Source organism: Scyliorhinus canicula, chromosome 10, assembly GCF_902713615.1.
Source record: "Scyliorhinus canicula chromosome 10, sScyCan1.1, whole genome shotgun sequence".
Lineage (NCBI taxonomy): Eukaryota > Metazoa > Chordata > Chondrichthyes > Carcharhiniformes > Scyliorhinidae > Scyliorhinus > Scyliorhinus canicula.
Genome location: NC_052155.1, coordinates 190,897,283 through 190,919,652, shown reverse-complemented (window position 1 = coordinate 190,919,652; position 22,370 = coordinate 190,897,283). Strand labels below are relative to the sequence as shown.

Here is a 22,370-nt window from a genome sequence, read left to right as displayed (position 1 = left end):
GGGGACAGTGTGTACACAGTACACAGGGACAGTGTGTACCCAGTACACGGGGACAGTGTGTACCCAGTACACAGGGACAGTGTGTACACTGTACACAGGGACAGTGTGTACACAGTATACAGGGACAGTGGGCACCCAGTACACAGGGACTGTGTGTACACAGTACACAGATTTGTGGACAGTTATCTCCATTAAGTTGTTGGCCGCAGAATTTCTGTTATTTCACTTCTTATGGAGGAGATGCCATTAATGTGAAGCTCCAGAGTTGTGCTTTGTGATAGAAGTTCCTGTCTGTTCCCAATTGCTGATAACACGCGGTCTGCTCCATCAGTCTGGAGCTTTTTGGGTTCCTCCTGATAATGACACCTCACAGAAGCAGCAACAACAGTGAACTGCTGTCAAAATGGGATTGAAGAGTAAGTTTTGCAGGAACAAACTGGGCCAGTTTGTTCTGACCATTTCTGACCTCACAAAGCTCACTTTATGCTCTGACAGCCATAAATAATAACGATGGATGTTTTCAGAAACCCATTTACTGGTGAATGGATTTAAATATAGTTAGCGAGGGGAGAGCTGGCCAGGGGAATATTGAAATGGGGATTATTGTTTTTAATGTATTTATTTAGTATAATCCAGTGGATTGATAGTAAAACGCTGCGGACTCGGTGGGAAGACTGGTGTTGACTTTGTCTGAAGCGGGTGTGGAGCAGAGAGAGAGGGGTCAGCTCCATACTCTGAAAGGCGCTATATGAATGCAGGCTGGTGTCTCTGGAAGACTTTTCCCAGTTTGTCGGCAGGAACATTTTGCCGAGTCCCGAGCCTGAATGGGAACTTTTCAATTTGGGAATCCGGGTGGCGAAGACCGGGAAAAACCCTCCACAATCAAAGGGAACTGAACTGACTTTGGGAATAATTGGGATCGGATTCCCAGCCTGGTCCTGACTCTGTTCAGCAAGCGGTGTTCCAAGTTTGGGAATATTTTCCTGCCCAGGTCCAGACCAGCGGCGCTTGTTTATTGTCGGAATGCTGTGAATTTTCACATCGGCCCACAACCTCCCCTCCCAGCACAATGTGGCCATAAATCCCCCTCCAGCAATCCCACTGCCTCCAGTCCCTGCCCTACCCTAACCTGCCTGGGTGTCCGGAGCTCTGTACCCTGCTGTCTGTGGGTGTGTATCCTGCTCCCTGCTGTCTGTGGGTGTGTGTCCGGAGCTCTGTCCCCTGCTGTCTGTGGGTGTGTGTCCTGCTCCCTGCTGTCTGTGGGTGTGTGTCCTGCTCCCTGCTGTGTGTGGGTGTGTGTCCTGCTCCCTGCTGTCTGTGGGTGTGTGTCCTGCTCCCTGCTGTCTGTGGGTGTGTATCCTGCTCCCTGCTGTCTGTGGGTGTGTGTCCGGAGCTCTGTCCCCTGCTGTCTGTGGGTGTGTATCCTGCTCCCTGCCTGTGTGTGGGTGTGTATCCTGCTCCCTGCTGTCTGTGGGTGTGTGTCCTGCTCCCTGCTGTCTGTGGGTGTGTGTCCTGCTCCCTGCTGTCTGTGGGTGTGTGTCCTGCTCCCTGCTGTCTGTGGGTGTGTGTCCTGCTCCCTGCTGTCTGTGGGTGTGTATCCTGCTCCCTGCCTGTGTGTGGGTGTGTGTCCTGCTCCCTGCTGTCTGTGGGTGTGTATCCTGCTCCCTGCCTGTGTGTGGGTGTGTGTCCTGCTCCCTGCTGTCTGTGGGTGTGTATCCTGCTCCCTGCTGTCTGTGGGTGTGTGTTCTGCTCCCTGCTGTGTGTGTCCGGAGCTCTGTCCCCTGCTGTGTGTGGGTGTGTATCCTGCTCCCTGCTGTCTGTGGGTGTGTGTCCCCTGCTGTGTGTGGGTGTGTGTCCGGAGCTCTGACCCTGCTGTGTGTGGGTGTGTGTCCGGAGCTCTGACCCTGCTGTGTGTGGGTGTGTGTCCTGCTCCCTGCCTGTGTGTGGGTGTGTGTCCTGCTCCCTGCCTGTGTGTCCGGAGCTCTGTCCCCTGCTGTGTGGGTGTGTGTCCGGAGCTCTGACCCTGCTGTGTGGGTGTGTATCCACCCCTGTCTCTCGCTGCCTCTCTCCGGGATGGTCCCTGGCTCTCCCCCACACCTCCTCCTGCTCGGGGCGGCTGCCCTGCTCCTCCTCGGTGTCCAGCTCCCGGTTTACGGTCAGTCCTCACCCTGTCTCAGTCTCTGCAAACTGTTTCTCCGCGGGATTTGTGTCAATTTAAATTGTTTTCCAAAGTGTTTTTCTGAGAAGTTGTACAGACAGATGCAGGTTGGTGGTTAGTAATATTGCTGCATTCTTCATGGATGGGGAAACGGTTTTCTTTTGAAGTATTTATCCAATTCATGTTTTAAATTATTCTGAAATCTGCTTTCAGATTAACTCACAGCCTAAAATCAATTGTGCTCATTCTCTCCTCTGGCCCTCTCGCCTGGTTAGTGACCCTCCCGCCCTGGAAACAGCTTCCTCACTCTTTCAAAACTCTTCATAGTTTTAATGGACCAAATCTACCCTGATCTCTCTCTCTGCTGCAAGGGAATAATCCCACCTTCTCCAGACTCCACATCAACCCTGGGTCATTCTGGATGTCTCTAAACTCTGTACCTATTTTTTACCAACCGGATCCATAAAATGGTTGAGATTATTTGAACAGGAGGAAGCTGTTCACCCACCAGCCTGTTCTGGACCCTGGCAGTGTGCACCTGCCTCCATTAATACTCTAACTGAACAAAAATCTATCAATCTTATTTTTTAATAGAATTTACAGTGCAGAAGGCGACCATTTGGCCCATCGAGTCTGCACCGGCTCTTGGAAAGAGCACCCTACCCAAGCCCACACCTCCACCCTATCCCCATAACCCAGTAACCCCACCCAACACGAAGGGCAATTTGGACACTAAGGGCAATTTATCATGGCCAATCCACCTAACCTGCACATCTTTGGACTGTGGGAGGAAACCGGAGCACCCGGAGGAAACCCACGCACACACGGGGAGGACGTGCAGACTCCGCACAGACAGTGACCCAAGCCGGGAATCGAACCTGGAACCTTGGAGCTGTGAAGCAATTGTGCTAACCACTATGCTACCATGCTTGCCCAATCTATTTTGAAATTTTCAATTGGTCCCCCAACATCAACACATTTTTGGGAAAGGGATTTCTATTATCCTTTGTGGAGAGGTGCTTCCTGGGATCGGAATAGTGGCTCTAAATTTAAGGTTATGCCCCCTTGTTCTGGACTTAACCCACCAGAGGAAAGACTTTTCTCTTGAGCCCAGTTTATACAACTTGTCCTCATAACTTACTCCTTTTTAACCCAGGGAGCACTGTTGTACAAAACCATCTTTCTGAAGAAATTTATATTGTCATAAATTTGCTGTACTTTAATGTAATTTTAAAATTTGTTTTAATTACTAAGTACAAGTACATCCTCTGTTCAGAACCGAATCATATTGTACAAAGTCTGAACTTTTTATTGCTTTCTGGAAGTTTGAGCTCAAAATCTGTTATCCTGGAAAGTGTGACGGTGACTCTGGGAGGAGTAACAAGACAAGGATGTGCTCAATGAATGGCAAGAAACTTGGAAGCTGAGAGGAGCAGTGGGATCTTGGGCTACTTGTCCACAGGTCCCTGAATGCAGCAGGGCAGGTTAACAGGGTAGTTAAGCAGGCAAACAGGACACTTGCCTTTATCAGTAGTGGCGTAGGTTTTATGAACAGGGAGGTTATGTTGGAGTTGTGCAGGACTTTGGTTAGGCCACAGCTGGAGTACTGTGTTCAGTTCTGGTTGCTGCACTACAGGGAGGATGTGATTACATTGGAGAAGGTGTAGAGGAGATTCACCAGGATGTGCTGGGATGGAGCATTTGAGCTACGTAGAGAGGCTGGATAAGCTCAGATTGTTACTGTTGGAGCAGAGAAAGTCGAGGGGGAATCTGATTGAGGTGTAAAAGATTATGAGGGACACGGGCAGGGCGAATAGGAAACAGCTGTTCCCTTTAGTTGAAGAGTCAATAACGAGGGGGCATAATTTTAAGGTGAGGGGCAGGAGGTTCACAGGAGATTTGAGGAGAGATTTTTCACCCAGTGTAGTGGGAATGCAGAACTCACTGCCTGGGAGTCGGGAAACCTCACAACATTTAAAAGGTACGTGGATGAGCACTTGAAACATCATAACATTCAAGGCTATGGGCCAAGTGCTGGAAAGTGGGCCCAGGGTCCCTGTCATAGAACATAGAACATTACAGCGCAGTACGGGCTCTTCGGCCCTCGATGTTGCGCCGACCTGTGAAACCATCTGAAGCCTATCTGACCTACACTATTCCATTTTCATCCATATGTCTATCCAGTGACCACTTAAATGCACTTAAAGTTGGCGAGTCTATTACTGTTGCAGGCAGGGCGTTCCACACCCCTACTACTCTCTGAGTAAAGAAACTGCCTCTGACATCTGTCCTATATCTACCACCCCTCAATTTAAAGCTATGTCCCCTCGTGTTGGTCATCTCCATCCGAGGAAAGAGACTCTCACTGTCCACCCTATCTAACCCTCTGACTATCTTATATGTCTCTATTAAGTCACCTCTCAGCCTTCTCCTCTGTAACGAAAACAACATCAAGTCCCTGAGCCTTTCCTCGTAAGACCTTCCCTCCATACCAGGCAACATCCTTGTGGAGTTTGCTCGTTCTCCCCGTGTCTGCGTGGGTCTAACCCCACAACTCAAAGATGTGCAGGATAGGTGGATTGGCCATGCTAAATTGCCCCTTAAGTGGAAAAAAATAATTGGATACTCTAAATTTATTTAAAAAGGAATAATTATCAATAATAGTGGCTGACAAAGGATCATCAAAAGGGGGTAATTGAAAGAAGCAACCCCAAAGATGTGCAAGTTAGGTGGATTGGACATGATAAATTGCCCTTAGTGTCCAAAATTGCCCTTAGTGTTGGGTGGGGTTACTGGGATATGGGGATAGGGTGGAGGTGTTAACCTTAGGTATGGTGCTCTTTCCAGGAGCCGGTGCAGACTCGATGGGAAGAATGGCCTCCTTCTGCACTGTAAATTCTATGATAATGGCTAAGAGTAATGGAATTAGTTCAATCGTTACAAAAATAGAGACTTTCCACCAGAAACTGAGAATGGTTGAAAATAAATCGAAAGTCAATGTTTCTCAGGCTGACTGAAGAGCTGGACGCCTCATTTGAGGAGTTTATTGTCTGACTGATCAGATAGCTAAACCACTCCGGGATTTAAGACAGTGCTTTGCGTTCATTATCTGATGGATAGTCTAAGAGATTTTAGTCTGTTGCATTTTAAGAAGCACTCTTACTGGATTCTTTATTAGAACTAAAATTATATTTTCCATCACTTTATAATCTTTAAAGTTTTAATGTCCTTATTCACTTTAAAGTGTATTGAATGTCATTTAATTAACTTGTAAATAATTTAGTCAAATATAACATCTTAAATAGTATTCTGTATGCAACTTTAAGGAGCCCCTCTCTTTTATAGCTCTAAAGAGAGGATATACATTTTTTTGAAGATAGATCTCCAGACCCTTATAATAGCTGGGCATTTATAAGCTAATTAAAAAAAAAAAAAAATTTAGAATACCCAATTCTTTCTTTCCAATTAAGGGGCAATTTAGCGTGGCTAATCCACCTACCTAGCACATCCTTGGGTCGTGGGGGTGAGACCCACGCAGGCACGGGGAGAATGTGCAAACTCCACACGGACAGCGTGGAGATCAAACCCGGGTCCTCGGCGCCATGAGGCAGCAGTGCTAACCACTGTTCCACTGTGCCGCCCCAATTATAAACTAATTGATAATTATTTTAAAAGACTACCTGGAAGAATGTAACATCTATTAATGGTTATCTTCCTGGGGGAAAAATGGCTCACTTGCTCAGGCCCCAGATAGGTGTCTGCAGGAAGTGACTATTCTAAACTCAGGTCAAGGTGATTCTCAAGGGAGTGCTCCTGATCTGGAATTACTCCAAAAGAGATTAGGGATATAATTAATGCCCTAAAATCCTTTACAACCAGTGAAATGTTTAAATGTTTTTATTGATGTGTTGTCGCTGTTCTAATGTAGAACAGCAGAAGCCAAATGGAAATATGCCACAATGAACAGTCATAATGATCAGACAGACAATCTGTTTTAATGATCTTGGTTGAGGGGTAAATAATGGTGGGACACTGGCAGGAACCCACTGCTCCTTTTTGTGCAATATCCTGGGATCTTTTACATCTATCTGACAGGACTGAGTCAGCCTCCATTTAAGATCACATCAGAAAGATAACACCTCTGACAGTGCAGCACTCCCTCAGCACTGACCCTCTGACAGTGCAGCTCTCCCTCAGTACTGACCCTCTGACAGTGCAGCACTCCCTCAGCACTGACCCTCTGACAGTGTGGCACTCCCTCAGTACTGACCCTCTGACAGTGTGGCACTCCCTCAGTACTGACCCTCTGACAGTGCGGCACTCCCTCAGTACTGACCCTCTGACAGTGTGGCACTCCCTCAGTACTGACCCTCTGACAGTGCGGCACTCCCTCAGTACTGACCCCCTGACAGAGCAGCACTCCCTCAGTACTGACCCTCTGACAGTGCAGCACTCCCTCAGTACTGACCCTCTGACAGTGCAGCACTCCCTCGCTACTGCACTGGAATCTCAGCCTAGTCTTGTCCAGGGGCTGTGTCTTATTGTACTGTCTTGTCCAGGGACTGTGTCTTATTGCATTGTCTTGTCCAGGGACTGTATCTTATTGTACTGTCCTGCCCCAGGGGCTGTGTCTTATTGTACTGTCTTGTCCAGGGACTGTATCTTATTGTACTGTCCTGCCCCAGGGGCTGTGTCTTATTGTACTGTCTTGTCCAGGGACTGTGTCTTATTGTACTGTCTTGTCCAGGGACTGTGTCTTATTGTACTGTCTTGTCCAGGGACTGTATCTTATTGTACTGTCTTGTCCAGGGACTGTGTCTTATTGTACTGTCTTGTCCAGGTACTGTGTCTTATTGTACTGTCCTGTCCAGGGACTGTGTCTTATTGCAGTGTCTTGTACAGGGACTGCGTCTTATTGAACTGTCCTGCCCCAGGGGCTGTGTCTCATTGCACTGCCTTGTCCAGGGTCTGAGGCTTATTGCACTGTATTGTCCAGGGTCTGTGTCTTATTGCACTGTGTTGTCCAAGGACTGTGTCTTATTGCTCTGTCTTTTTTTTAAAAAACACATTTTATTCGAACTTGTATCAAACACCCCTGAAACATTCTTCCCAACAATCAACGATACAGTATGGGCAGATTTTCCTCCTTTTTCACCCCCCCTCCCGATCAACAACCCCCCCCGCGACATACAGCTCCTCAAACACGGTCATAAACATCCCCCACCTTTTCTCAAACTGCCCTGCTGAGCCCCTTAGCTCATACTTTATCTTCTCTAACCGCAGGAAGTCTTATAGGTCTCCCAGTCCATGGACTGTGTCTTATTGCACTGTCTTGTCCAGGGACTGTGTCTTATTGCACTGTCTTGTCCCGGGGCTGCGTCTTATTATCATAGATTATCATAGAATTTACAGTGCAGAAGGAGGCCATTCAGCCCATTGAGTCTGCACCGGCTCTTGGAAAGAGCACCGTACCCAAGGTCAACACCTCCACCCTATCCCCATAACCCAGTAACCCCACCCAACACGAAGGGCAATTTTGGACACTAAGGGCAATTTATCATGGCCAGTCCACCTAACCTGCACATCTTTGGACTGTGGGAGGAAACCGGAGCACCTGGAGGAAACCCACGCACACACGGGGAAGATGTGCAGACTCCGCACAGACAGTGACCCAAGCCGGAATTGAACCTGGGACCCTGGAGTTGTGAAGCGATTGTGCTATCCACAATGCTACCGTGCTGCCCAGGGGCTGTCCAGGGGCTGTGTCTTATTGCATTGTCTTGTCCAGGGACTGCGTCTTATTGCAGTGTCTTGTCCAGGGGCTGCGTCTTATTGCATTGTCTTGTGCAGCGACTGTGTCTTATTGCATTGTCTTGTCCAGAGACTGCGTCTTATTGCATTGTCTTGTCCAGCGACTGTGTCTTATTGCATTGTCTTGTCCAGGGACTGCGTCTTATTGCACTGTCTTGTCCAGCGACTGTGTCTTATTGCATTGTCTTGTCCAGGGACTGCGTCTTATTGCATTGTCTTGTCCAGGGACTGTGTCTTATTGCATTGTCTTGTACAGGGGCTGTGTCTTATTGCACTGTCTTGTCCAGGGACTGCGTCTTATTGCATTGTCTTGTCCAGCGACTGTGTCTGAATGCATTGTCCTGTCCCAGGGGCTGTGTTTTATGAAAGAACAAAGAACAAAAGAAAGTACAGCATAGGAACAGGCCCTTCGGCCCTCCAAGCCCGTGCCGACCATGCTGCCCAGCTACACCACAATCTTCTACACTTCCTGGGTCCGTGTCCCTCTATTCCCATCCTATTCATGTATTTGTGAAGATGCCCCTTAAATGCCACTATTGTCCCTGCTTCCACCACCTCCTCCGGCAGTGAGTTCCAGGCACCCACTACCCTCTGTGTAAAAAACTTGCCTCGTACATCTCCTCTAAACCTTGCCCCTCGCACCTTAAACCTATGCTCCCTAGTAATTGACCCCTCTACCCTGGGGAAATGCCTCTGACTATCCACGCTGTCTGTGCCCCTCATAATTTTGTAGATCTCTGTCAGGTCGCCCCTCAACCTCTGTCGTTCCAGTGAGAACAAACCGAGTTTATTCAACCTCTCCTCATAGCTAATGCCCTCCATACCGGGCAACATTCTGGTAAATCTCTTTTGCACCCCCTCTAAAGCCTCCACATCCTTCTGGTAGTGTGGCGACCAGAATTGAACACTATACTCCAAGTGTGGCCTAACTCAGGTTCTATACAGCTGCAACATGACTTGCCAATTCTTATACTCAATTCCCCGGCCAATGAAGGCAAGCATGCCGTATGCCTTCTTGACTACCTTCTCCACCTGTGTTGCCCCTTTCAGTGACCTGTGGACCTGTACACCTAGATCTCTCTGACTTTCAATACTCTTGAGTGTTCTACCATTCACTGTATATTCCCTACCTGCATTAGACCTTCCAAAATGCATTACCTCACATTTGTCCGGATTAAATTCCATCTGCCATCTCTCCGCCCAAGTCTCCAAACGATCTAAATCCTGCTGTATCCTCTGACAGCCCTCATCGCTATCCGCAATTCCACCCACCTTTATGTCGCCTGCAAACTTACTAATCAGACCAGTTACATTTTCCTCCAAATCATTTATATATACTACGAACAGCAAAGGTCCCAGCACTGATCCCTGCGGAACACCACTAGTCACAGCCCTCCAATTAGAAAAGCACCCTTCCATTGCTACTCTCTGCCTTCTATGACCTAGCCAGTTCTGTATCCACCTTGCCAGCTCACCCCAGATCTTGTGTGACTTCACCTTTTGTACCAGTCTGCCATGAGGGACGTTGTCAAAGGCCTTACTGAGGTCCATACGGGCAACATCCACTGCCCTACCTGCATCAATCATCTTTGTGACCTCTTCGAAAAACTCTACCCAGTTAGTGAGACACGACCTCCCCTTCACAAAACCATGCTGCCTCTCACTAATATGCCCATTTGCTTCCAAATGGGAGTAGATCCTGTCTCGAAGAATTCTCTCCAGTAATTTCCCTACCACTGACGTAAGGCTCACCGGCCTGTAGTTCCCTGGATTATCCTTGCTACCCTTCTTAAACAAAGGAACAACATTGGCTACTCTCCAGTCCTCCGGGACATCACCTGAAGACAGTGAGGATCCAAAGATTTCTGTCAAGGCCTCAGCAATTTCCTCTCTAGCCTCCTTCAGTATTCTGGGGTAGATCCCATCAGGCCCTGGGGACTTATCCACCTTAATATTTTTCAAGACGCCCAACACCTCGTCTTTTTGGATCTCAATGTGACCCAGGCTATCTACACACCCTTCTCCAGACTCAACATCCACCAATTCCTTCTCTTTGGTGAATACTGATGCAAAGTATTCATTTAGTACCTCGCCTATTTCCTCTGGCTCCACACATAGATTGCCTTGCCTATCCTTCAGTGGGCCAACCCTTTCCCTGGCTACCCTCTTGCTCTTTATGTATATGTAAAAAGCCTTGGGATTTTCCTTAACCCTATTTGCCAATGACTTTTCGTGGCCCCTTCTAGCCATCCTGACTCCTTACTCAAGTTCCTTCCTACTTTCCTTATATTCCACACAGGCTTAATCTGTTCCCAGCCTTCTAGCCCTGACAAATGCCTCCTTTTTCTTTTTGACTAGGCCTACAATATCTCTCGTTATCCAAGGTTCCTGAAATTTGCCGTATTTATCCTTCTTCCACACAGGAATATGCCGGTCCTGAATTCCTTTCAACTGACATTTGAAAGCCTCCCACATGTCAGATGTTGATTTACCCTCAAACATCCGCCCCCAATCTAGGTTCTTCAGTTCCCGCCTAATATTGTTATAATTAGCCTTCCCCCAATTTAGCACATTCACCCTAGGGCCACTCTTATCCTTGTCCAACAGCACTTTAAAACTTACTCAATTATGGTCACTGTCCCCGAAATGCTCCCCTACTGAAACTTATACCACCTGGCCAGGCCCATTCCCCAATACCAGGTCCAGTACAGCCCCTTCCCTAGTTAGACTGTCTACATACTGTTTTAAGAAGCTCTCCTGGATGCTCCTTACAAACTCTGCCCCATCTAAGCCCCTAGCACTAAGTGAGTCCCAGTCAATATTGGGGAAGTTGAAGTCTCCCATCACAACAACCCTGTTGTTTTTACTCTTTTCCAAAATCTGTCAATCTATCTGCTCCTCTATCTCCCGCTGGCTGTTGGGAGGCCTGTAGTAAACCCCCAACATTGTGACTGCACCCTTCTTATTCCTGATCTCTACCCAGATAGGCTCGCTGCCCCCTGAGGTGTCCTCCCGTAGTACAGCTGTGATATTCTCCCTAACCAGTAGCGCAACTCCGCCACCCCTTTTACATCCCCCTCTATCCCGCCTGAAACATCTAAATCCTGGAACGTTTAGCTGCCAATCCTGCCCTTCCCTCAACCAGGTCTCTGTAATGGCAACAACATCATAGTTCCAAGTACTAATCCAAGCTCTAAGTTCATCTGCCTTACCCGTAATACATCTTGTATTAAAACATATCCACTTCAGGCCACCAGACCCGCTGTTTTCAGCAACATCTCCCTGTCTGCTCTTCCTCAGAGCCATACTGGCCCTATTCCCTAGTTCTCCCTCAATGCTTTCACCGTCTGACGTATTGCTCCGGTGCCCACTCCCCTGCCCCCTCCCGTGTGACACTAGCAAACCTCGCGGCCAGGATATTTGTGCCTCTCCAGTTTAGATGCAACCCGTCCTTCTTATCCAGGTCACACCTGCCCCGGAAGAGCTCCCAGTGGTCCAGATAACGGAAACCTTCCCTCCTACACCAGCTGTTTAGCCACGTGTTTAGCTGCTCTGTCTTCATATTTCTAGCCTCACTGGCAGGTGGCACAGGGAGTAATCCTGAGATTACAACCCTAGAGGTCCTGTCTTTTAACTTTCTGCCTAGCTCCCTGAACTCCTGCTGCAGGACCTCATGCCCCTTCCTGCCTATGTCGTTAGTACCAATATGTACAATGACCTCTGCCTGTTTGCCCTCCCCCTTCAGGATGCCCACTACCCGTTCGGAGACATCCTGGACCCTGGCACCATGGAGGCAACATACCATCCTGGAGTCTCTTTCACGTCCACAGAAGCACCTAGCTGTGCCCCTGACTATAGAGTCCCCTATGACTATTGCTCTTCTGCACTTTGACCCTCCCTTCGGAACATCAGAGCCAGCCGTGGTGCCACTGCTCTGGCTGCTGCTGTTTCCCCTGATAGGCTATCCCCCCCCCGACAGTATCCAAAGGGGTATACCTGTTTGAGAGGGGGACAACCACAGGGGATTCCTGCACTGACTGCCTACCCCTTCTGGTGGTCACCTATTTCTCTGCCTGTACCTTGGGCGTGACCACATTTATATAACTCCTATCTATGACGCTTTCCGCCACCTGCATGTTCCTGAGCATCCAACTGCTGCTCCAACCGAACCATGCGGTCTGTGAGGAGCTCTAGTTGGGAGCACCTTCTGCAGATGAAGCCATCCGGGACACTGGAAGCCTCCCGGACCTGCCACATCTCACAGTCAGAGCTCTGCACCCCTCTAATTGACATTGCGTCAATTAATTAGTCAATTAAATTTAAAAGTTTTTTAAAAAGTTACTGTTAACTATATGTTTCCCAGCACTCGATTTCTACTATGAATGTGAAAGCAGAATACAGTGCTCTCCGATCTCTGGCTTAGATACCCCTCTTAATTATAATTAAGTAATTATGTTTAATTAGTTTAACAATGCTTAATTTTTAAATTTAAGTAGCGTCCCAACCAGCCAATCAGGTCACAGCTTTACTGTGATGTCACTTCAGTCCCCCCCCCCCCCCCCCACACAATTTGAAAAGGTAATAAAAATAAATAAAAATCACTTACATTTCCAGGGTCTCAGATGCTCTTTGGTTCTCTCCCTGCAGATTAAAAGTTACAGGCCTGAAGAAAGAGAGAGAACAAAACAATAGGGAAAAAGCACCTTCTCTCACTCTGCACCGAATTACCTCACTGCACCAAATTACCAAGCTCCAACTTCCCACTCTGGATGTACCTCACTCCGGCTGTGTCTCCTTCACTTGCGCAAAGTTTTTATTGTCCAGGGACTGTGTCTTATTGCACTATCTTGTCCAGGGACTGTGTCTTATTGCACTATCTTGTCCAGGGACTGTGTCTTATTGCACTATCTTGTCCAGGGACTGTGTCTTATTGCACTATCTTGTCCAGGGACTGTGTCTTATTGTACTGTCTTGTCCAGGGACTGTGTCTTATTGCACTGTCTTGTCCAGGGACTGCGTCTTATTGCACTATCTTGTCCAGGGACTGTGTCTTATTGCACTATCTTGTCCAGGGACTGTGTCTTATTGCACTATCTTGTCCAGGGACTGTGTCTTATTGTACTGTCTTGTCCAGGGACTGTGTCTTATTGCACTGTCTTGTCCAGGGACTGCGTCTTATTGCACTATCTTGTCCAGGGACTGTGTCTTATTGCACTATCTTGTTCAGGGACTGTGTCTTATTGCACTATCTTGTCCAGGGACTGTGTCTTATTGCACTATCTTGTCCAGGGACTGTGTCTTATTGCACTATCTTGTCCAGGGACTGTGTCTTATTGTACTGTCTTGTCCAGGGACTGTGTCTTATTGCACTGTCTTGTCCAGGGACTGCGTCTTATTGCACTGTCTTGTCCAGGAACTGTATCCTATTGTACTGTCTTGTCCAGGGACTGTGTCTTATTGTACTGTCTTGTCCAGGGACTGTGTCTTATTGCACTGTCTTGTCCAGGGACTGCGTCTTATTGCACTATCTTGTCCAGGGACTGTGTCTTATTGCACTATCTTGTCCAGGGACTGTGTCTTATTGCACTATCTTGTCCAGGGACTGTGTCTTATTGTACTGTCTTGTCCAGGGACTGTGTCTTATTGCACTGTCTTGTCCAGGGACTGCGTCTTATTGCACTATCTTGTCCAGGGACTGTGTCTTATTGCACTATCTTGTTCAGGGACTGTGTCTTATTGCACTATCTTGTCCAGGGACTGTGTCTTATTGCACTATCTTGTCCAGGGACTGTGTCTTATTGCACTATCTTGTCCAGGGACTGTGTCTTATTGTACTGTCTTGTCCAGGGACTGTGTCTTATTGCACTGTCTTGTCCAGGGACTGCGTCTTATTGCACTGTCTTGTCCAGGAACTGTATCCTATTGTACTGTCTTGTCCAGGGACTGTGTCTTATTGCACTATCTTGTCCAGGGACTGTGTCTTATTGCACTATCTTGTCCAGGGACTGTGTCTTATTGCACTATCTTGTCCAGGGACTGTGTCTTATTGCATTGTCTTGTCCAGGGGCTGTGTCTTATTGCATTGTCTTGTCCAGGGGCTGTGTCTTATTGCATTGTCTTGTCCAGGGACTGCGTCTTATTGCACTATCTTGTACAGGGACTGCGTCTTATTGCATTGTCTTGTCCAGGGGCTGCATCTTATTGCATTGTCTTGTCCAGGGGCTGTGTCTTATTGCATTGTCTTGTCCAGGGACTGCGTCTTATTGCACTATCTTGTACAGGGACTGTGTCTTATTGCACTATCTTGTCCAGGGACTGTGTCTTATTGCATTGTCTTTTCCCAGGGAAGATGTTCGTGCTCCGGACAGAGAATGGGACCTCGCAAAGGGACCTGCCTGCGGCACTGTGCAGCGAGCAGGGAGCACGCCTGGCCACAGCGGAAGAGCTGAGGCGAGCGGTGGAGGAGTGCGCTTTCTCGGAGTGCACCACTGGCTGGATCACCGGCAGCCGGATAGGGTAAGGACACCCCCGTGGGGGGCCGGAATTGCCCAGCAGACACGCTGCCCTCAAGGGCCCAGATAGGCCCACCCCCACAGCTTCTCCCAACCCTCCCTCTGCCACTCCCAACCCTCCCTCTGCCACTCCCAACCCTCCACTGCCACTCCCAAACCCCCACAGCCACTCCCAATCGCCGCTGCCACTTTCCCAAATTCCCCGCTGCCACTCCCAACCCCCCACTGCCACTCCCAAACCACCACTGCCACTCCCAACCCCCCACTGCCACTTCCAACCCCCTGCTGCCACTCCCAAACCCCCGCTGCCACTCCCAACCCCCACTGACACTCCCAAACCCACCCCCACAACTTCTCCCAACCCTCCCTCTGCCACTCCCAACCCCCGCTGCCACTCCCAACCCCCGCTGCCACTCCCAAACCCCCGCTGCCACTTTCCCAACCCCCTGCTGCCACTCCCAACCCCCCACTGCCACTCCCAACCCCCCACTGCCACTCCCAAACCCCCACTGCCACTCCCAAACCCCCACTGCCACTCCAAACCCCCCCCCCCCCACTGGACCTCCCAAACCCACCACTGCCACACCCAACCCCCCACTGTCACTCCCAACCCTCCCTCTGCCACTCCCAACCCCCGCTGCCACTCCCAACCCCCCACTGCCACTCCCAACCCCCGCTGCCACTTTCCCAACCCCCTGCTGCCACTCCCAACCCCCCACTGCCACTCCCAAACCCCCACTGCCACTCCAAACCCCCCCCCCACTGGACCTCCCAAACCCACCACTGCCACACCCAACCCCCCACTGCCACTCCCAAACCCCCACTGCCACTCCAAACCCCCCCCCCCCCCCCCACTGGACCTCCCAAACCCACCACTGCCACTCCCAAACCCCCACTGCCACTCCAAACCCCCCCCCCCCCCACTGGACCTCCCAAACCCACCACTGCCACTCCCAACCCCCCCCACTGCCACTCCCAACCACACACTGCCACTCCCAACCCCCCCACTGCCACTCCCAACCCCCACTGCCACTCGCAACCCCCCACTGCCACTCCCAACCCCCCACTGCCACTCCCAACCCCCCGATGCAATTCCCAGCCCCCCACTGCCAATCCCAACCCCCCACAGCCACTTACCCAAACCCCCACTGCCACTTTCCCAAACCCCCACTGCTGCTCCCAAACCCCCACTGCTGCTCCCAAACCCCCACTGCCACTCCCAACCCCCCACTGCCACTCCCAACCCCCCACTGCCACTCCCAAACACCCGCTGCCACTCCCAACCACTCGCTGCCACTCCCAACACCCCACTGCCATTCCCAAACCCTCACTGCCACTCCCAAACTCCCACTGCCACTCCTAACCCCCCACTGCCACTCCCAACCCCCACTGCCACTCCCAACCCCCCGCTGCCACTCCCAACCCCCCACTGCCACTCCCAACCCCCCGCTGCCACTCCCAACCCCCGCTGCCACTCCCAGCCCCCCGCTGCCACTCCCAATCCCCCACTGCCACTCCCAACCCCCCGCTGCCACTCCCAACCCCCCGCTGCCACTTCCAACCCACTGCCACTCCCAGCCCCCCACTGCCACTCCCAAACCCCACTGCCACTCCCAACCCCCACTGCCACTCCCAATCCCCCACTGCCACTCCCAAACCCCCACTGCCACTCCCAAACCCCCACTGCCACTCCCAACACCCCACTGCCACTCCCAACCCCCACTGCCATTCCCAAACCCCCACTGCGACTCCCAAACTCCCACTGCCACTCCCAACCCCCCACTGCCACTCCCAACCCCCACTGCCACTCCCAACCCCCCGCTGCCACTCCCAACCCCCTGCTGCCACTCCCAACACCTCGCTGCCACTCCCAACCCCCGCTGCCACTCCCAGCCCCCCGCTGCCACTCCCAATCCCCCACTGCCACTCCCAACCCCCCGCTGCCACTTCCAACCCACTGCCACTCCCAGCCCCCCACTGCCACTCCCAAACCCCACTGCCACTCCCAACCCCCACTGCCACTCCCAACACCCCACTGCCACTCCCAAACCCCCACTGCCACTCCCAACCCCCACTGCCACTCCCAAACCCCCACTGCCACTCCCAACTCCCCACTGCCACTCCCAACTGTCCCTCTGCCACTCCCAACCCCCCACTGCCACTCCCAAACCCCCACTGCTACTCCTAACTCCCCACTGCCACTTTCCCAACCTCCCGCTACCACTCCCAACCCCCCACTGTCACTCCCAACACCTCGCTGCCACTCCCAACACCTCGCTGCCACTCCCAACACCTCGTTGCCACTCCCAACCCCCCCACTGCCACTCCCAACCACACACTGCCACTCCCAACTCCCACTGCCACTCCCAACCCCACTGCCACTCCCAACCCCACTGCCACTCCCAACCCCACTGCCACTCACAAACCCCTACTGCCACTCCCAACCCCCACTGCCACTCCCAACCCCCCACTGTCACTCTCAAACCCCCACTACCACTCCCAACCACCCACTGTCACTCCCAACCCCCCACTTCCACTCCCAACCCCACTGCCACTCCCAGCCCCCCACTGCCACTCCCAACCCCCCACTGCCACTCCCAAACCCCCACTGCCACTCCCAACCCCCCACTGCCACTCCCAACCCTACACTGCCACTTCCAAACCCCCACTGCCACTCCGAACCCCTCGCTGCCACTCCCAACCCCCCACTGCCACTCCCAACCCTCCACTGCCACTCCCAACCCCCCACTGCCACCCGCAACCCCTCACTGCCACTCCCAACCCCCCACTGCCACTCCCAAACACCCACTGCCACCCGCAACCCCCCACTGCCACTCCCAGCCCCCCACTGCCACTCCTAACCCCCCACTGCCACTCCCAAACACCCACTGCCACCGCAACCCCCCACTGCCACTCCCAACCCCCCACTGCCACTCCCAACCCCCCGCTGCCACTTTCCCAAACCCCCACTGTCACTCCCAAACCACCACTGCCACTCCCAAAACCCCACTGCCACTCCCAACCCCCCACTGCCACTCCCAACCCCCCACTGCCACTCCCAACCCCCCGCTGCCACTCCCAACCCCTCACTGCCACTCCTAACCCCCGCTGCCACTCCCAAACCCCCGTTGCCACTCCTAACCCCCTGCTGTCACTCCCAAACCCCCACTGCCACTCCCAACCCTCCACTGCCACTCCCAACCCCCCACTGCCACCCGCAACCCCTCACTGCCACTCCCAACCCCCCACTGCCACTCCCAAACACCCACTGCCACCCGCAACCCCCCACTGCCACTCCCAGCCCCCCACTGCCACTCCTAACCCCCCACTGCCACTCCCAAACACCCACTGCCACCGCAACCCCCCACTGCCACTCCCAACCCCCCACTGCCACTCCCAACCCCCCGCTGCCACTTTCCCAAACCCCCACTGTCACTCCCAAACCACCACTGCCACTCCCAAAACCCCACTGCCACTCCCAACCCCCCACTGCCACTCCCAACCCCCCTCTGCCACTCCCAACCCCCCGCTGCCACTCCCAACCCCTCACTGCCACTCCTAACCCCCGCTGCCACTCCCAAACCCCCGTTGCCACTCCTAACCCCCTGCTGTCACTCCCAAACCCCCACTGCCACTCCCAACCCCACTTCCACTCCCAACCCCACTGCCACTCCCAGCCCCCCACTGCCACTCCCAACCCCCTTACTGCCACTCCCAATAGAATTGAGTGAAACAGCGATCAGAAAAAAAAACATTACCTCCTGGAAAGATTTGGTTTTCAAAAGGGCTCCCCCAGTGCCTGGTACCTCGGCCCAATATCAACACCTTCTCCATGTCAATATCTGTCCATATTAAACTGTTATTAAACAGTTTAATAACCTTGTCTAAACACCAATTCAAAGGCATCTTTCAACTGGGCAGTACGGTAGCATTGTGGCTAGCACAATTGCTTCACAGCTCCAGGGTCCCAGGTTCGATTCCGGCTTGGGTCACTGTCTGTGCGGAGTCTGCACATCCTCCCCGTGTCTGCATGGGTTTCCTCCGGGTGCTCCGGTTTCCTCCCACAGTCCAAAGATGTGCAGGTTAGGTGGATTGGCCATGATAAATTGCCCTTAGTGTCCAAAATTGCCCTTAGTGTTGGGTGGGGTTACTGGGTTATGGGGATAGAGTGGAGGTGTTGACCTTGTGTAGGGTGCTCTTTCCAGGAGCCGGTGCAGACTCGATGGGTTGAATGGCCTCCTTCTGCACTGTAAATTCTATGATAATCTATGAAACTTTCCTTTAGGTCTGACCTTTAATCCTGGGCTTTCCCACATCGCCCTCTATTCAACATTTGTATCCCCGGAGTTTTCAATTTGTCTGTCAGTTTCTGATGCTCATATTCTGATCTTTGAGTCTCTCTCACTCTCACAATTGCTAAATGTACCACAAGGTAAAAACAATTTCCATTTGCTGATAACACCGGGACTGGGGGATACACATTAAGGTTGGGCAAGAGATACAGGGCGGAGGGGGGAGTGAGGAAGAACTTTCTACACAGCGAATGCTAACGACCTCCGCCAGAAAGCACCGTGCAAGTGGAGATATTGAATAATTTCAAAAGGGAATTAGAATCTTGAGGGGAATAAGCTTCCAGCACTTTGGGGAAAGAATGGACGAGTGGAACTGATTGGAACGCACTACTGAGAGTCACCATGGATTAGCCGGGCCGAATGGCTTCCTTTGTGACTAGATATCACCGTCAAATAACTCCCGTGCAACCCCCAGTCTTTACACAATTTCACTCACACTCACTTTTCACTTTCCAGATTACAGTTACTAATTCCTGGATGTTACATTTTGCCTTTATAAATTTGCTCAAAACAATCTAGCATCAGAGTGTGTGAAATCTCAGTGAGACGACACAGCGCGGTATCCGTCACTGATGATACCCTTCAAAAGTATCGAAGTGCAACGGGACTGGAGCCATATCCTGCTGATTGTTAGACCCAGCAATCCATGCACACAACATGGATTGTACACGGACTCCAATCTCCCATTCACAGAGAGAGAGACAGACTCCATTCTCCCATTCACAGAGAGAGAGACTCCAATCTACCATTCACAGTGAGACACATTCCAATCCCCCATTCACAGTCAGACAGACGCCAATCTCCCATTCACAGTCAGACAGACGCCAATCTCCCATTCACAGAGAGAGAGACTCCAATCTCCCATTCACAGCCAGACAGACTCCAATCTCCCATTCACAGTCAGACACACTCCAATCTCCCATTCACAGTCAGACAGACACCAATCTCCCATTCACAGTCAGACACACTCCAATCTCCAATTCACAGTCAGACAGACTCCAATCTCCCATTCACAGTCAGACACACTCCAATCTCCCATTCACAGTCAGACACACTCCAATCTCCCATTCACAGTCAGACACACTCCAATCTCCCATTCACAGTCAGACACACTCCAATCTCCCATTCACAGTCAGACACACTCCAATCTCCCATTCACAGTCAGACAGACTCCAATCTCCCATTCACAGTCAGACACACTCCAATCTCCCATTCACAGAGAGACAGACTCCAATCTCCCATTCACAGTGAGACAGACTCCAATCTCCCATTCACAGTCAGACAGACTCCAATCTCCCATTCACAGTCAAACACACTCCAATCTCCCATTCACAGAGAGACAGACTCCAATCTCCCATTCACAGTGAGACAGACTCCAATCTCCCATTCACAGTCAGACAGACTCCAATCTCCCATTCACAGTCAAACACACTCCAATCTCCCATTCACAGAGACAGACTCCAATCTCCCATTCACAGTCAAACACACTCCAATCTCCCATTCACAGTCAGACAGACTCCAATCTCCCATTCACAGTCAGACACACTCCAATCTCCCATTCACAGTCAGACAGACTCCAATCTCCCATTCACAGTCAGACAGACTCCAATCTCCCATTCACAGTCAGACACACTCCAATCTCCCATTCACAGTCAGACACACTCCAATCTCCCATTCACAGTCAGACAGACTCCAATCTCCCATTCACAGCCAGACAGACTCCAATCTCCCATTCACAGAGAGACAGACTCCAATCTCCCATTCACAGTCAGACACACTCCAATCTCCCATTCACAGTCAGACACACTCCAATCTCCCATTCACAGTCAGACACACTCCAATCTCCCTTTCACAGTCAGACACACTCCAATCTCCTCACAATGAGAGCAAAAAGTGCAGCTTTCAGGTACTGGATTAAATAACTAATTTATCTTGAAATAAGCCTGCAATTAAGTTTAATTACTACTTCCCCCTTAAAGCCTGTCCCTCAAACCCCTTGTTTTCACCCAACTCCAAGAGCACTCTTGTTTCCCCAGACAGCACTGGGAGTGCCAATAGAGATGGTCATGTGCTGTTAACATATTTCTGTGGTGGAAATGAATCTCAGAATGGAGGGGAAACAGTTTCACTGTTCATATTGCCTCAATTGTCTGTGGACAAAACTGGTTGACAGAGAGAAAGTTGAGTTTAGCATGGAGAGACCTGTAATATTTAGTATTCAGCAAATTAACTGGTGCATCATGATTCAATCTTTACAATACACAGTGAATATCAGAAAAGTGTCAATGTCGTAATCAGTAATTAGAACTATCTGAAGATGTTCTCTGAGAACAGCATTAAACATCATTGACATTTTTATCTCCCCGAGTGTGTCTGTTACAATGATTCATCAACATTGCATGCTGCAGTCAATTCAATCTCTTACTATATTGTGTCACTCCATCACCGGTTCAGTAAACAGTCTAGGAATGTTCTTTTAATAGTGAGAAATGAACCCACTTTTAGATTTCTACCCTGTCCAGATGACACAGACTGACATCATGTTTAACAGTTCTGCCCTTCCAAGTCACAGGTTCAGTTTCAAATGGAATAAATTCCATGAGAGACCATAAATTTAGTCTGAAATATTTATTGCCAACTGTGAGCACATCTGAAATGGGCAAGTCTTGTTTTGGCAATAACAGTTCTGCATTCCTGTTAGCTTGTGTGCAATGGTCCATCTTTAGCTTAACAACAAAAATGTTACTTAATTTAATTTACAAGGATTGAATACACGGTTCAGGAATCAAACACTGTCCTGTTTTCCTTTTGCTTGTTCCACTGAACATCAAGTAATCCCAGGATAGGTGAGTAAAGGAACTTCTTCATTCCCAATCATTCAAAGGCATCACATCCAGTTTTCACTGACACATCTGACATTTCTTTTTTAAGATAAATTTAGAGTACCCAATTAATTTTTTTTCTAATTAAGGGGCAATTTAGCATGGCCAATCTACCTAACCTGCACATCTTTGGGGTGAAACCCAGGCAGACACGGGGAGAATGTGCAAACTCTACACGGACTGTGACCCAGGGCCGGGATTCGAACCTGGGTCTCCAGCACCATAGGCAGCAGTGCTAACCACTGTGCCACATGCTACCCTAGACATCTGACATTTCAAATACCTTCTGGAACATTGCTGGTGCCCACGTGTCAGAATGTGAGCAGTTTTGCACTGCATGTCCAGTCTGATCCAAGCTCTGATCACTCAAAAATATCACGCTGAATCTTTTACAAGCTGCAGGAAGAGGAGATTTCCATCTCAAGAATCTGACACAGTCAACCTGTTCATCTCCCCTTTGGTTCATTTGCTTAAATCTGTGCTCGCTAGCTACTGTTCCTCCTACCAATGGAAACAACTTCTCCTTATTTACCCCATCAAAGCCTTTCAAAATTCTGATTCTGTGCAACAACGTCAAGATATTACAGAATTTATAATTCTGCAAAGTGAGTTCCATATGAAAAATCAGTGAATGAAAAACATTTATCAACTCAAA

General features: G+C 50.4%; 1 protein-coding gene across 2 annotated transcripts in view; it reads left to right on the top strand.

The window, feature by feature from the left end:
• The first annotated feature begins 1,951 nt into the window (after positions 1-1,951).
• susd5 (sushi domain containing 5) overlaps positions 1,952-22,370 on the top strand; it is a 43,600-nt gene continuing 23,181 nt past the window's right edge. The window contains exons 1-3 of one of the 2 annotated variants that reach the window (XM_038810389.1): positions 1,952-2,001; positions 2,035-2,155; positions 14,314-14,485. In XM_038810389.1, coding sequence (XP_038666317.1) covers positions 2,074-2,155; positions 14,314-14,485 — 254 coding nt within the window. In that variant the 5' untranslated portion in view covers positions 1,952-2,001; positions 2,035-2,073. Of the gene's footprint in view, positions 2,156-14,313; positions 14,486-22,370 lie in introns of both variants that reach the window. The other variant, XM_038810390.1, reaches the window with a different exon arrangement.